Here is a 15391-nt window from a genome sequence, read left to right as displayed (position 1 = left end):
CCTATGGTGTCTTCATTTTGCAAATAATGCAGACGAGAGACAGGATGATAGGCTTCGGAGGGTGAGGCACGTGCTTAATGACCTGTTTGGAAAGTTCAGAGATTACTACGTACCAGCTCAGAAGCTGGTTATTGAGGAATCCCTTGTGCTTTTTAAAGGATGTGCTGCCTTCAAGCAGTATATTCCCTCAAAATGCCACCAATTTGGATTTAAATTCTTTGTGCTCTGTGACTGTGAATCAGGAATGGTGTTACACATGATACTGTATTCCACTACAAATGTAGACATTCCTGCAAATGACCAACATGGCTTCTCAGGTAGTGTGGTGAAGGGACTGCTTGCACCATATCTGAACAAGGGGCCGCATATTGCACACAGATAACTATTATACCAGTCCCTTACTAACAAGGTTCCTGCTTGATAGTAAAACTGGAGTGTGGGGCACAGTAAAGCCAAAACGAGGGAAATGCCTGTGTTTGACACTGCTATGCAAGTAGGTGATTGCGAGGTAAGAAAAAGTGGTGCAATACTTTCAATCCGGTGGAAAGACAGACTGTTGTTAAAGTTGTTGTTGTTAAAGATTCGCTACTTGGAACAAGCAGTTTCAAGTAGCACGGGCTATGGTGAGCCCGTAGGTACTTTTTTGAAAGACAGACGTGAAGTGAACATGCTGACCACCATTCACCCTGGTACAGTGGTGGACAGTGGCAAGGTGAACAGAACAACAAAACAAATAATATATAAGCCAGATTGTGTGATGGACTACAACATCAACATGCGTTTAGTCGATAAATGTGACATGATGGTGAGTGCTGTAGTGTGTGTACGGAAAACAGTAAAGTGGGCCAAGAAGATGATTTTCCACCTTATTGATGTAACAATGCTGAACAGTTACAATATGTATCTTGTGAAAACAGGTAGAAAATCATATTTCCGTTCGTTTAGTTTTCAAGTTGTGAAGCAATTATTAGATAAGTTTGGCAAAGACACCACTGACATACACAGATCCATTCAGGACCCAATGTTGGACCATGCTCCTGCACCCAGGCTCGCTTACAGCGAGGCCTTTCTGGTACACCAAATCAAGAAATTACCACCAACTGGAGTGCATGCAGCAGGCCAGTGTCAGTGCGTTGTGTGTTACAGCACAAAAATGAGGCCACAGAAACATTAATGGGTGTTAACATGGTGCAAAGCGTGTCCAGTCCCTCTGTGCCATGTCGACTATTTTTCTCAGTATCACAGTCTCCAGGACTGCTAAATGTCTAATACTTTTGTAAATACATGTACATACCAAGTGAATTTTAGTGTATATATTGGAAAAAAAGACAAATACATTGTATATTTCCTGTAAAATATACCATTTTGGTGCGCATACTTGTGGCAATAATATGTGAGCGCATAGTGAATTTATACCAGTTTTATTATAATACGTTAAGTGACAATAATTGGAACAATACTAGTACATGTAAAAAAAATTATTGTAAAATGTGCCATAGATACTGTAAATAATGCTGCGAAAATAAATTCGCGGCAACTCGGGCCTCTTGAGCAGCCGCGCACGACGGCTCCCTGGCACAGCACCCTTGAGCGCTCGCTCTCTGTGACGTCATCGGCGAACTTGTCGGCTCAATTACATCATTGGTAAATACAACAGAATTTTTTTATTATTTTCCTGTGCTCAGGAAACACAAATTAACATTTTTATAAGACGAAAAAATTTTAGAATTTTTTTTTCTTGCGCACAGGGGGTGTAAATCTCCTCAGGACCCCTTAGCGGCGCAGCCTCCAAATATGACCCCCCCCCCCCCCACCAGTGCGCAGGAAATAAAATCTCTGGAAAAAATTATCTTCTGTTTTTAAAGTGTCAAAAATTCTTCCCTGAGTAAGGGTATAGTTACAGAAGGTCGAAATTGTAAGTATTTTAGCTGCTATGGGGTCCGTAAGTTTGAGCGTGATGTCACCATTCCCTGGTCGCCCGTGGCATACGCCCCCGGGGCCGGCAGGATGCGCGAGTTGCCGCGAACATATATATGTGTTCATTTTCTGTGCACAGTTCCAAATACATTTTATATGCTTTTATGTGCCAATCCTATGTATAATGAACTCGTACATTATATTATGGCAGTAGAACATCCGTACTGTACGAAGACACTGTATTATGTCCATGACGTGTGTACACATATCCGGCACATATTTCCATTGTATTATGCTAATTTATGTACATATACAGTCTATTTACACACTACACACTCATGAACACTCTCAGAACTCCGTGAGTGTCAGCTGCCACACCCTCACTCCTCCAACATCCAGTCTCTCCTTCACTCCTCCATCATCTTACTTGCCAACATTGCTCCTCCCACCATGCTGTTATTGTTTGTATTACACTATTTACACATATTATGTATACTTATCTTCATGTTTTATTCACCAGAACTATGCAAGTAAGCTGGAATTGTGTCCAAACTTTACAGTGGCCACCATACACTGCATGAAAAAATCACACAGCAGCCAGCAGACAACGCTACGATTACGTCACCTCCCTCACCAAAATAGCCCCTCCCAACATACTCCTGTTGCTGTTACTACACTATTTACACACATTGTATATACCCATGTACAAATGTGTTCACCATAACGAACCACTAAGCTAGTATGATGAGCAAAACTAGAGTGGCTGCCACAAAGTGAGGCTACCTCAATTATCTCCCTCGCTCCCTCACCACAATTACTCCTCCCACAATACGACGCACAGTGCTTATTATCACCACAATCCTGCTGTTATCACAATACTGGTCAATAAATCCTGTACATACATAATTGACCACAAGTTTATTTTGTAAAGGAACTAAAGAAGTCGTTTGAAGATTCCTAGATGGACGAAATAATGCTGTGACTAGCGCTGTGAACATCGCGAACAGCATTGAATCACTAATATTTGAACATTGTACACAGTCATTATCACACTCGGGCTCTTCTGTAATACTATCATGGCTAAATAATGCAAGTTATATATATATATTTTTGACTTTATTAGGCGATGCTGTGGTCACAAGCTGACCAGCAGTGCTGTGAGCTCATGCTGCGTGCGCTGGCCTTGGTTGCTCACTCACTACTGAGGCTCTCACACCCGGGAATGTGGACCACGATTTTTGTTAAAGATGGTTGTGTATTTACAAGAGCCCTGAGGAAGCTGATGTGAACCCCATGTAGCCACTGGAGTTTTGAATGGAACGTGAAAAATTCAAATACCCGGAGCTGCGTAGCGCACCCCAGACGTGGGCCTGCAGGCGCATTGCGCAGTGAAAGGGTTAAGGGTTAATATAATGCAGCCTTGTAAAATATGGCTACTTAAGAACTTAAGAGGGAGTGAGATGTAGTCTTGTGTCTGTAGAGTCTGTACATCCCACTATCACCTACCTTACATTGATAGCAGGATGTACTGGGTGTACAATACTATATTTTCAACTCTATACTCCATTGAGTACAAATTGCGTTTTGGCACTCCCTGTACATCAGGTCCAAATGAATGGTTACTATCTAATAATGTTTATATGAAAAATACCAAACTCATATATATGTGTAGTATATAATAATTGTTACAGGCAATTCATGTTTGTTTCAGGACTCCAACTGGGCATGAGAGATGCCTAATTTGCAAAAAGACATTCAAAGAAGGCGGAGACTACCTTATTCACGTGAATGCCTGTAAACGCATGGAGGATATAAAAGACAGCATTGTTTCTCCAATGGCAAGCAGGACTCCAGGTGAGACAGTTGTGTGCAGTATGTACTGGACTGGACAATCAGGTTAGACAGTATGACAGTTTGACAGGGGTTACCTGTACCTCTTTTTCCTGGTTCACCTGTTGCTCCAGGTCCTGGCTCGCTCGGAAACTTACTGGGGAAGAGTTGTCCTTCTGGCTCTGTTGTGGTGCCCGGTGTCCGAACCCGAGGATCTTCCCGCGGCTCCGCCTTTTTCAGCCGATCGGTCCAGCCCGGTACATGGCTGGTTCAGTCTTCTTCTCGAGTGTTCACGTCTGGAGTTTTTGACTTCGGTTTATCATCACTTGTATGGTGCGCAGGTGGCTTCGTTGTTGGTCTCCCACCTGCGTGTTTCGTCTCGGCGACAGTATGAAGTTTTCTGGCGGTACTTCTGGTTCTTCCCATCACTTTGTAGGTATTCTTCGGTCTCTGATAGGGTTGTTCTATCCTTTCTCTCTTGGTTGTTCCAGGACCGTCATCTTATGCCCAATACTGTCACCTCGTATTGTGCGGTGCTGGCGGAACTGCTCCAGCTTGCTATCGGTGTTGATGTTACTTCTGTCCCGTTCTGCAAGCTTTCTCGGGCGTTGTTTCACCTCCGGCCTGCTCGTGAGCCGTCCTGGTCTTTGGACCGGGTGTTCTCGTTTCTCTCTTCTTGGTTTGTTGTGGCCCCTTCCGTTCGGGATTGTTTTTATAAAGCTCTTTTCCTGTTGGCATTGGCCTCTGGGGGTCGGGTCAGGGAGCTTCATGCTCTCCTCCGGCGCAGGAGTTTCTGCTCCTTCGGTCCTGGTGGTCGTTTTGGTTCAGTTGCAGCCGTCTCCTCCTTTTCTGGCGAAGAATGAAATGGCTGCAATTCGGAGAGGGCCTTGGGTTGTTGATACTTGGTTGGTTAGGCCGGGGGTGCATCATGTGTGTGTCCGGTTGCGGCTCTCCACCGTTATTTGCACGCCACGGCTTCGGTGGCCGGGGATGCGCTTTGGGTTGACCCGGTTTCCCTTCCCTGTTCCTGGGCTCGGGTCTCTCAGGTTGTCCGCAGGGTTATTAAGTCTAGCCAGCCTGCGGTCTATCCCCATGCCCACGGCGTGCGTAAGTTTGCTGCTTTGGCTGCTGTCTTTGGCAACATGTCTTGGGTTGACATTCGGAAACAGGGTTTTTTGAAGGTCAAACGGGGGTCAAACCTGGTGAATATTCCGGGGCCCAGGTAGGGCCTGCGTGGCCTTGGGTCGGCGGTTGCAGTCAGTTGTCTCGACTTCGTATTGAGGAGTGAGGACGAACCACCTCCTGGGTAGGTCCCTGTTTTTCCTTATCTTTGGGTAGTTAGCTCCGGGAAGCCGACAGGGCTCCCCCCAGAAAACCAGCATTGAATGTAATGAAACGTCATTTTCTGGGTGGTCCCGGAGGCTCCCCGGCATCCCTCCCTCCCTCTGGTCGGCGGTGTTTTTTATGTTTTTTGGACATCCAGCCTAAGAACTGTAGGTTGGGTCGCCGGCAGATGGGTCTGGGGCTCCCCCTTCCAACTCCCGGGTAGGGGGGGGGTTTGCGCAGACAGCGGCGCGGGGCTGATTGGATATGTATATCTCTGTAGGCCATTGCTCCTCGTGCCTCTCTAGAGGGGGCCAGGTTCTGGCTCGTGGTCCCCGGTAGACAAGAACTCCATGCATTGACTGATGCCAGAAAGATATACATATCCATTCAGCCGGGATAGCTACAGGGAAGCCTCCAGGACTCGCCCAGAAAATGGCGTTTCATTACATTCAACGCTGTTTTTTTTTTTTTCATAAATCCTAAACATTTGGAGTTATAAATTTTGTTGTCTTCAAATGCCATATTGATGATTTTTTTTACAGTAAACTATACTGAAAACCTATACAGTATTCTAATTCTATGAAAATGAAGCTCGTCTGCTATTCTGAGAACATAATAACACCGAATGAACAATTGGTGATATTTTATACTTTTTAATCAGATTTGAAAATCTGAAGTTTTCAATATTCAATTTTAAAATTATTTTTTATTTTCTTGTTTTTCAAGTTCGTTGGTGATCATTTAGACAAAGTTGGAGCATTTGCTAGTAGATTATGCACAAAAAATTGGAAAGTGTTTGAGCAAGTTTGAGAAACTGAGTTATATGTCCAATCGCCTATGTAAGTATTACGCAGCTTAACACTTTTGTCTGACGGTGACGCAGTCTGCGTCAATAAATAAATTGATGGATGTCCACTGGTGACGCATGTTGTGTGAAAATTTAAAATATTTTTTAAAATAATATTTTTATCCAATCATTATGGGACTAGTTTTAAAATGTACATCTTTAGATTGCTAACAATTTGATACCAAGATGAACGACATAGCACAACAATGGATGACTGAACACTTGAAAGATTATAAATACTTGTGTGGTGATGAACATCCAAAATTAAAAAATGTTAAAATTCCATTTATTGTTCGATTATTATGGGACTAGTTTTAAAATGCCCACCTTTAGATTCCGAACAATTTGATACCATAACGAACGCTGTAGCATGACAGTTGAAGTCAGAACACTGGGAACATTATAAATAATTGTGGTGATGAGCATCCAAAATTAAAAAATGTTAAAATTACATTTACTGTTCGATTATTATCGTACTAGCTTTAAAAGGCGTGCCTTTAGATTGTGAACAATTTGATACCAAAATGAACGACGTAGCTCAAAAATTGAGGTCAGAACACTGGAAAGAGGACACATGTTAGTATGGGTGCGCACTCCCAGGAAATACCAGGCACACCTTGGGGGTGGGTTGAGGCACGTGCGCCAGGTGCTCAAAAGTGTTAGGGGTTAATTACTATCCAGGAAGGAAAAAAAGTTCAAATAAAAAAGTATCAATCTCTTATGGTTTAGCCGTAGTGAACTGGAGAAGTTGCGTTTCCTGTGGGGAGCCCTGTTGGCTCCCTGAAGCTATCCTATTGATATAGTACTATATTAGTCGGGGGTCATCAGTCACAGAGTTTGTGTTGCCTACTGGGAACCAGAGCCAGAACCTGGTACCCCTCAGAGAGGTGTAGAGAGCAATGGCATATGAACACTTTACATTTAAAGTATGTCATATTTTGCCATCTACCAGGGAAGGCATCCAGTGTTGTCAACGCTTACATCGACTGAGCTCTCACTCACAGCTCTCGTTGGAAGCAGGTCGACGAGGAACTCTGTAGAGTAAGGCAGGTCCTAGTCAATAATGACTTCACTAACGGTTATGTTGAAGACGTCAGTAAAAGAAAGGTGACACGTCATGCAACCTCTGAAGAATTAACTAATACAACACCTGTACCTCCTATTAGATTGTTTTACAGGAACTTTTTTCCTACGGCTTATAAACTGGAGGAAAGAGTTCTGATAGATATTATTGATAGGAACATTATCCCTACAGACACAAATCAGAAGATACAATTAACAATTTACTACAAAAACAAAACACCGCCAACCTACTCATGAAGAACTCTCCACTCACCAAACAGAACGCCTTAAAAGAGACCAACGTCATCTATACCTTCACATGCCCACTTGAGGACTGTCAGCCCCAAAGTTCTCAGTATACTGTATAGGCAATACAACAACGTCTCTCTCTAGGCGATTAATGCACAAACAACAGGGCTCCATCAAGCAGCATATAATCTTCTCACACATCTAGACCATCACCAGAGAAATCTGAACAAGCAACGCTGAAATAATCAACAGGTATAACGACAACAGAAGACTGGACATCAGTGAGGTCCAGCACATCAAAAAGTCAAGACCAGCAATCAATAACCAGTTAATACATAATTACATTCTACCCACTTCAAGACCCAGAACCAACACAGAGACAGTAGAAGCAAGAACATGGACATTTAATAGCCTATTAACCCTTAAATGGCTCATAGCTATATACCATTTGACACCCACAGGCGCATACCAAAAAAAAAAAAAAAAAAAAAAAAAACTTTTTTTCTTCCTAACCTGTTAATTTGTGTTCACTGATCATGGGAAAAATAATAAAAAAATCGTAAGTGGCATATATTGCCCGCTATAGGGCGGGGAAGTTTGGCAAAAAACAGACGCTGACTGAGCGTGCGTCCCAGGCGGTCTGTTGCTATCCAGCTGTCAAGCCGGAGTTGCCACAAAAAGATAATTACCTAATTATTTCAATGTCTCTGATTGATTTTTCATAGTTTTTTTGCTGTAATATTATTCAATAGTGTGTAGTGTGATATATTTATATAATAAAATGAGTGAATCATCGCTGTACTAAAAAATATGGTGTGCATATTGTTGATTCAATTATGTTCATCAAATAGTGAACAAATACCGTGTCGGTTATTACACTATATACACAGGTTATATATAAGTATCTGCATGTTTAGTTCACCATAACGAACCACTAAGTTGGTATGCTGAGTGGCAGTGGCAGCCCGCCACTGGCTGCCACTCCCTCCCTCCCTCACCTCACCTGACTTGTCACCATTCTCCACCCACCATACTGTTTTTGCTTTTATATACAGACATTATATATAAGTATTTACATGTTTTGTTCACCATAACTGTACATCTAAGCTTGTATGGTGAGTAAAGGCACAAAGACATAGCTACTCACACAGCTGATGGCTACCGACCTCAAGGCCAGACGCACTAATATTTCTCGTCCAACAATACTGTTTGTGGTGTTATTACACTATATACACACATTATATATAAATATCTACCTGTTTTATTCACCATACTTGTACAAGTAAACTGGTATGGTGCCCAAAGACCATCGTGGTCACCAGGTAACAACATGATAAATCTTGCAGATGACGCCACCGCCCTCACCAAAATGGCGGCTCCCAACCTACTCCTCTTGCTGTTTATACCCTCTATACACACGTTATATATAAGTATCTACATTTGTGTTCACCATAGCGAACCACTAAGCTAGTATGGTGAGTGCAGTCAATAAAAGGTGGCCACACACAGTCAGAAGACAACGCCACTATCCTCCCTCCCACAGCGTTACTCCTCCCTCCCACAGCATTACTCCTCCCTCCATGGAGCACAGCGCTAAATATCACCACAATCCTGCTATTATCAGAACTCTGGTCAGTTTTATCACAGTCAGGGGTTTTCTGTAATAATATCATCGCTACATAATAGCATGAACAAGTATATTATGGTATTTTTAGGCGATGCTGTGGTCACAAGCTGAACAGCAGTGCTGTGAGCTCATGCTGCGTGCGTCAGGCTTGGTAGCTCACTCAATACTGAGGCCCCTAACACCCGGGAATTTGGCCCACGATTTTTTTTTTTTAAATGGCATCTGTTTACAAGAGCCCTGATGAAGGTGTGGTGAACCCCGTGTATCCGCGGGCCGCTTAAATCTTGCGTAGTACTCCAAAGCATCATATGATGCGATGCGCAATTTAAGGGTTAATATCCATTATGCAATTCATCCACTTATTCATCTCAATCACGTCCTGTACCACCTCACCCCAAGTGAATATAAGATTTGGCAAAACTTGGAAAATTTGTCTTTGAAAATGTAAGGAGTGTCCTGCGAAATGCATCCCTATGCGTCAGACCATAATGTATTGTGAAAAGGAGCTTTGGAGAGTTAATTTTTAGTCATTTTCAACCAAAAGTTATATACTGTATGTATGTAAAATTGGATGTGGTACTGGAAGCAGTTCGAACAAGCTTTCCCTTTCTACTCCCCTTCGCTTCAGCAGAGTACAGTAGGGAATCGACACTGTTGTTTGGGGAACATGAAGTGTTTCCACAGAAGGTGTCCAGCAGGGAGACCCACTTGCCCCTTTCCTTTTCTGCATGGCTGCTAAAGAGGTCACATGCAGGGTGACAAGTGAACTCAACATCTGGTTCCTGGACGATGGCACCCTGACAGGAACACAGGAGTCCCTGCTTGGAGATTACAGCTAGTGAAATTTAAGGGAGGGGAGTTAGGACTCACCCTAAACCCATCAAAGTGTGAAATCATTTCATCTAGCCAACCAATCATGCAGTATGAACCATATTGCCAGAAGCCCCATTGATCGCTCCCACCAACAGTGTGCTGCTAGGAGGCACCTCTGAGCTCAAGCGCCATTGAGGTAATCCTTGAAGAAAAGCTGAATGATCTGAGGAGGATGGAGGGAAGAATAGGGGCTTTGAATGCTCACGATGCTTTGTCTCTTCTCACAAGGTGCCTGGCTTTTCTCAGACTTACCTATTTCCTAAGGTGTGTTCCCTCTTTTGCCAGCTCAAAATTAACAGAATATTACTTACTCCTAAAGTCAATAACAATGAAAGTGTTAAACCTCTCCCTACAAGACAACCAACGGGACTAAGCAACACTCCCAGTTAGACTCGGGGAATAGGTATTTGCAAGGTGACACAGCATTGCTGGCATTCTTATTCTCGACCAGTGCTATAGGTGAATTAGTGAATGAAATATTACCAGAATACCTTAACACTTTCGCGCTCTCCGCAAAGGTCACTCAGCCAACCGAATGTGCGCGCTGCGTTTTTATCGCTTAAGCGTAAAAACAAAAATGTGTATACTCTTTTTACTCTTCTGACCTTAGTTCTCATGCTACGTATTTCATTTTGGTACCAACGTGTTCGCAATAAAATTCTCTAGAAGAACATCAATAAAAAAAGTCACGAAACGTATAGGGATACCAGCATCAAATAAATAACTACGAAGATGACTCGCCGTGAGCGCCCATCAGCAACAAAATGTTTTTACTCTTGGGATTGTAATCACCTCCACACTTGTTCTACAGCGTTAGTTTTGGTATCAATGGACTCGCAATGAAATTCCCAACACGGTGATATGAATATAAGCGTAGAATAATGATGCGGCCCGCCCGCAAGAGTGTGGGAAGTGGTGAAATTGTTACCCGGTATCGGTGACGGGACGACGCATGGCGCTTTGAAAGTTTATACTTATTTCACTCTCATGACATTAATTTTCTATGTACGTCATTCATTTTTGTGTCAATGTGTTCGCAATAGAATGTTTTATGTGCCCATAGGTAAAAAATATCAACAAAGCGTAAGTTAGAATAGCGCCAAATATAAAACAACGCTGGAACATATCAGTGAGCGTCAAACACACACGAAATGTTTTTACTTTTGTTATGTTTGTCAAGTTTATACTTGTTGCACACAGTTATTTTTGGTTGTATATTGATCGGAATAAAATTCCCTAAATAGACATATGCATATAATACATGATATGGGGGAAGCATTACCAGTATAAACGGCTAAAGTCACCCACCTGCAACCCGTTTGGGACAAAATACCATTTGATCGAAGTTATCCACACCTTTCATGAAATTATTGTGCCATGCAGCCTAGTGGTGAGAAAGAGAGCCTCATAGCGCGCAGTTTGAAACAAACCCAAAGTAAATCGGATAAAAATTGAATTTTATACAAATATTTTAAAAGAGGACTCAACTTTATGTCCACTATGCGTTTGCGTTAGACGAAACGGGACGCGCCGATGCAGTCCGGATAGCGCGAAAGTGTTAAATTAATATGTCCGTATAGAGTGGGGCCTCGATTTACGATGGTAATCCATTCCCAGAGACGGATCGTAAGTTGAAATATCGTAAGTCGAAGCGATTTTTCCCATAAGAAATAAAGGGAATTGAATTAATCCGTTCCCCACCCTCCAAAATATTTACTTACAAAATGCATTTTATACTGAATAAATTTATTTTCTCTAACTACAATACATTACATATGTTTATCTTACCTTTATGGAGGACTCTTGATGGCGTATGGAAGGCAGTGAGGAGAGGGGGACGGGAGAGGTGTTGCTGTTTGAAAGGGGGCATCCCCTTCCATTATAACATCAGGCAATGAGGACTTCTCTGGGGTACACAGTCTGGCATGTTTTGCCTGCATACCACTAGGACCTGCTTCTGGCTCACTGCTTGATTTTCTCACTAGAAATCGTTCCATTGAATATTGTTTTTCCCTTCTTTCCAACACTTGTCTCTAGTGAGGCATCACATTGTCATTAAAAAGATCAATGCAACGGGCTGTTACAGCTTGATCTGGGTGATTCTTTTCAGCAAAACTTTGCAGTCCTTGCCATACTGCACATATTTTCTTAATTAATGAGGAAGGGACATCCTTTAACCCTTCAATTGCGCATCGCATCATATGATGCTTTGACCGACTTGCAGTAAATTGCCCATCGCATCATGTGATGCTTTGGAGTACTACAGCAAGATTTAAACAGCACGCGGATACACAGGGTTCACCACACCTTCATCAGGGCTCTTGTAAACAGACGCCATTTAAAAAAAAAATCATGGGCCAAACTCCCGGGTGTTAGGGGCCTCAGTATTGAGTAAGCTACCAAGCCTGACGCACGCAGCATCAGCTCATAGCACTGCTGTTCAGCTTGTGACCACAGCATCGCCAAAAAATGCCATAATATACTTGTTCATGCTATTATGTAGCGATGATATTATTACAGAAGACCCCTGACTGTGATAAAACTGACCAGGGTTCTGATAATAGCAGGATTGTGGTGATATTTAGCGCTGTGCTCCATGGAGGGAGGAGTAATGCTGTGGGAGGGAGGGTGGTGGCGATGTCTTCTGACTGTGTGTGGCCACCTTTTATTGACTGCACTCACCATACCAGCTTAGTGGTTCGCTATGGTGAACACAAATGTAGATACTTATATATAACGTGTGTATAGAGGGTATAAACAGCAAGAGGAGTAGGCTGGGTGCCGCCATTTTGGTGAGGGCGGTGGCGTCGTCTGCACGACACCACCGTGCAGATGACGGTGTTGTTTACTGGTTACCACGATGGTCTTTGGGCACCATACCAGTTTACTTGTACAAGTATGGTGAATAAAACAGGTAGATATATTTATATATAAAGTGTGTATGTAGCGTAATAACACCACAAACAGTATTGTTGGAGGAGAAATATTAGTGCGTCTGGCCTTGAGGGCGGCAGCCATCAGCTGACTGTGTGAAGTCCTACGTCTTTGTGCCTTTACTCACCATACAAGCTTAGATGTACAGTTATGGTGAACAAAACATGTAAATACTTATATATAATGTCTGTATATAAAAGCAAAAACAGTATGGTGGGTGGAGAATGGTGGCAAGTCAGGTGAGGTGAGGGAGGGAGGGAGTGGCAGCTAGTGGCGGGCTGCCACTGCCTGCCACTGCCACTCAGTATACCAACTTAGTGGTTCGTTATGGTGAACACGAATGTAGATACTTATATATAGCGTCTGTATATAGTAATAAAAGCAAAAACAGTATTGTGGGAGGAGAATGTGGGTGAGTCAGGTGACTTGAGGGAGGGTGTGAGTGGCTGGCTAGTACACGGCGGTCACTCTTTGTTACTTTTTGACTCATAATAGCAACTTAGTGGTTCGTTATGGTGAACAAAACATGCAGATACTTATATATAACCTGTGTATATAGTGTAATAACCGACAAAGTATTTGTTCACTGATTGATGAACATAATTGAATCAACAATATGCTCACCATATTTTTGAGTACAGCGATGATTCACTCATTTTATTATATAAATATATCAAACTACACACTATTAAATAATATTACAGCAAAAAAACTATGAAAAATCAATCAGAGACATTGAAATAATTAGGTAATTATCTCTGTGGCAACTCTGGCCTAACAGCTGGTGATCAACAGACCGCCTGGGACGCACGCTGAGTCAGTGCCTATTTTTTGCCAGACTTCCCAGCCCTATAGCGGGCAATATATGCCTCTTACGATTTTTTATTATTTTTCCCATGATCAGTGAACACTAATTAACAGGGTAGGAAGAAAAACTATTTTTTTTTTTTTTTTTTTTTTTTTTTTTTTTTTTTTATGCGCCTGTGGGTGTCAAATGGTATATAGCCATGCGCCATTTAAGGGTTAATGCCGCCGCCGCCTCTAGATTTATTGTACTGCCTAGCTAGTTCAACAACACTAGTACCATTTCCATGTTTATATATGACCTCTGGTTTTTCCTCTATAGTCATTCTTACATGTCTGTTCATATGTTGAACCTTATCACTGACTTTCTTGGGACCCATGGCATGATATACTGTATATAATAATCAGTTTTCTGTTCAATAAGCAAAAAATCACCACAAAAACAAAATTTCTTATAGACATGATCGTCACTAAGTGGGCAGCACTAGTAAACTGAGGCAGGTCGGCCCGCATGACCAGGAACCACACGCTCGGTCGACCTAAACGTCTACCAACAAATATCGTTAGTCGACGACACAATCGTAAATCGAGTTGCATTTTTCGATCAAATTTACATTGTAACTCGAAATTATTGTAAGTCGGGGCAATCGTAAGTCAAGGTGCCACTGTATATTGTTGTTCGTTACACCGTGGGGCATAGCCCTGAATTTCGGTAACTTTTGCTCTACTTTTTCAGTGACTGCATCTTTTCTTGCCCCTGGACACTCATTCATTGACATCATTCAGTGCCTGGCTGCACACTTAGTATATAGATTGGAATCTTTCTGTATATACTTTAGTTGATTTTATACATTACGTTAGCACTTGTTACCTAAGTCATTTTAGTTTGTCATTTTGATTATACTCTTTTGTCCCTATCTGCCGGTATGTGGGGCCATATTTAAGGTCTTTTCATTGCATATTTATGTATTTCCTACTTCTATGCTACACATTCTTGTGTATATTAGTATGTGCATATTGGCTATACTATTGATAGTGCTAGCCCGGACTATGTACATGTTCAGTTCCCTGATTTTGAACTGACCAGTGTTCAGTTATAGCACTGAGTTTTTTCGTCTTCTTGTATCACACTACCGACTGCTGTGTTGCAATGTCTGCAGGTGGATGTCGATTTCCATTCACCCACTCCTGCCCCTTACAGTTCATTTTCGTTGGGACGGGTTTTAGGAATTACGGCCCTGGCTACAGGCTTTTCTTTGTGTTGGTTTTCCGTATGGGACTTTTTATTTTAACCCTTTAGTTGTGCAAGACATCATATGATGAGTTGAGTGACTTGCAGTAACTTGCGCTCCACATCATATGATGTTTTGGAGTACTATGCAAGATTTAAGGGGGCGTCTGGTTATTATAATGAAAGTTGTTCAATGTCAACCAATATTATTTTTCTAGTTGTATATGAAAAGTGCTTAAATTGTCCCAAGTTTCAGTACTGCAGCGTAAATAGAAAGGGAGTTTTTTCTGGGGGGAGCCCCGTCGGCTCCCCGAAGCTATCCCAGGCTGATATGCTAATGTCAGACTTTGGCATCAGTCATGTGTATGGAGTTCTTAGGCCTACCGGGGACCACGGCCAGAACCGGGCCCCCTCAGAGAGGCAAGGGGAGCAATGGCCTATAGAAGCCCCCGTGTAGTTGGAAGCATTCTATGTCTGCCATCGACCGGAACAGGCACCCAGAAAGGTAAGCGCCCCAAAACAAACCCCTATTCTGGTTAAAATTGCTACCTAAAACCGAACTAGTGGATAGAACTCCCCAACCGAAAACAAGCAAACTAGTGTGACGTCACACACTGCCGCGCCGCTGTCTGCGCAGCTCCCCCCTCCCCGGGAGGGGGAAGGGGGAGCCCCAGACCCCCCGCGCCGGCTA

The 15391-nt window shown here is 42.7% G+C and overlaps 1 protein-coding gene across 6 annotated transcripts in view; it reads left to right on the top strand.

Annotated features, from left to right (window-relative positions):
- LOC123761783 (uncharacterized) overlaps nucleotides 1-15391 on the top strand; it is a 235395-nt gene that overhangs the window by 130233 nt on the left and 89771 nt on the right. For all 6 annotated transcript variants that reach the window (XM_069330505.1, XM_069330506.1, XM_069330504.1 and 3 more), the window contains one exon: nucleotides 3629-3771. In XM_069330505.1, the coding sequence (XP_069186606.1) occupies nucleotides 3629-3771 (143 nt within the window). The remainder of the gene's footprint in view (nucleotides 1-3628; nucleotides 3772-15391) is intronic.

This window comes from Procambarus clarkii, chromosome 24 (assembly GCF_040958095.1).
Source record: "Procambarus clarkii isolate CNS0578487 chromosome 24, FALCON_Pclarkii_2.0, whole genome shotgun sequence".
In the NCBI taxonomy this organism is placed as follows: Eukaryota; Metazoa; Arthropoda; class Malacostraca; order Decapoda; family Cambaridae; genus Procambarus; species Procambarus clarkii.
This window is presented reverse-complemented; position numbering and strand designations above follow the sequence as displayed.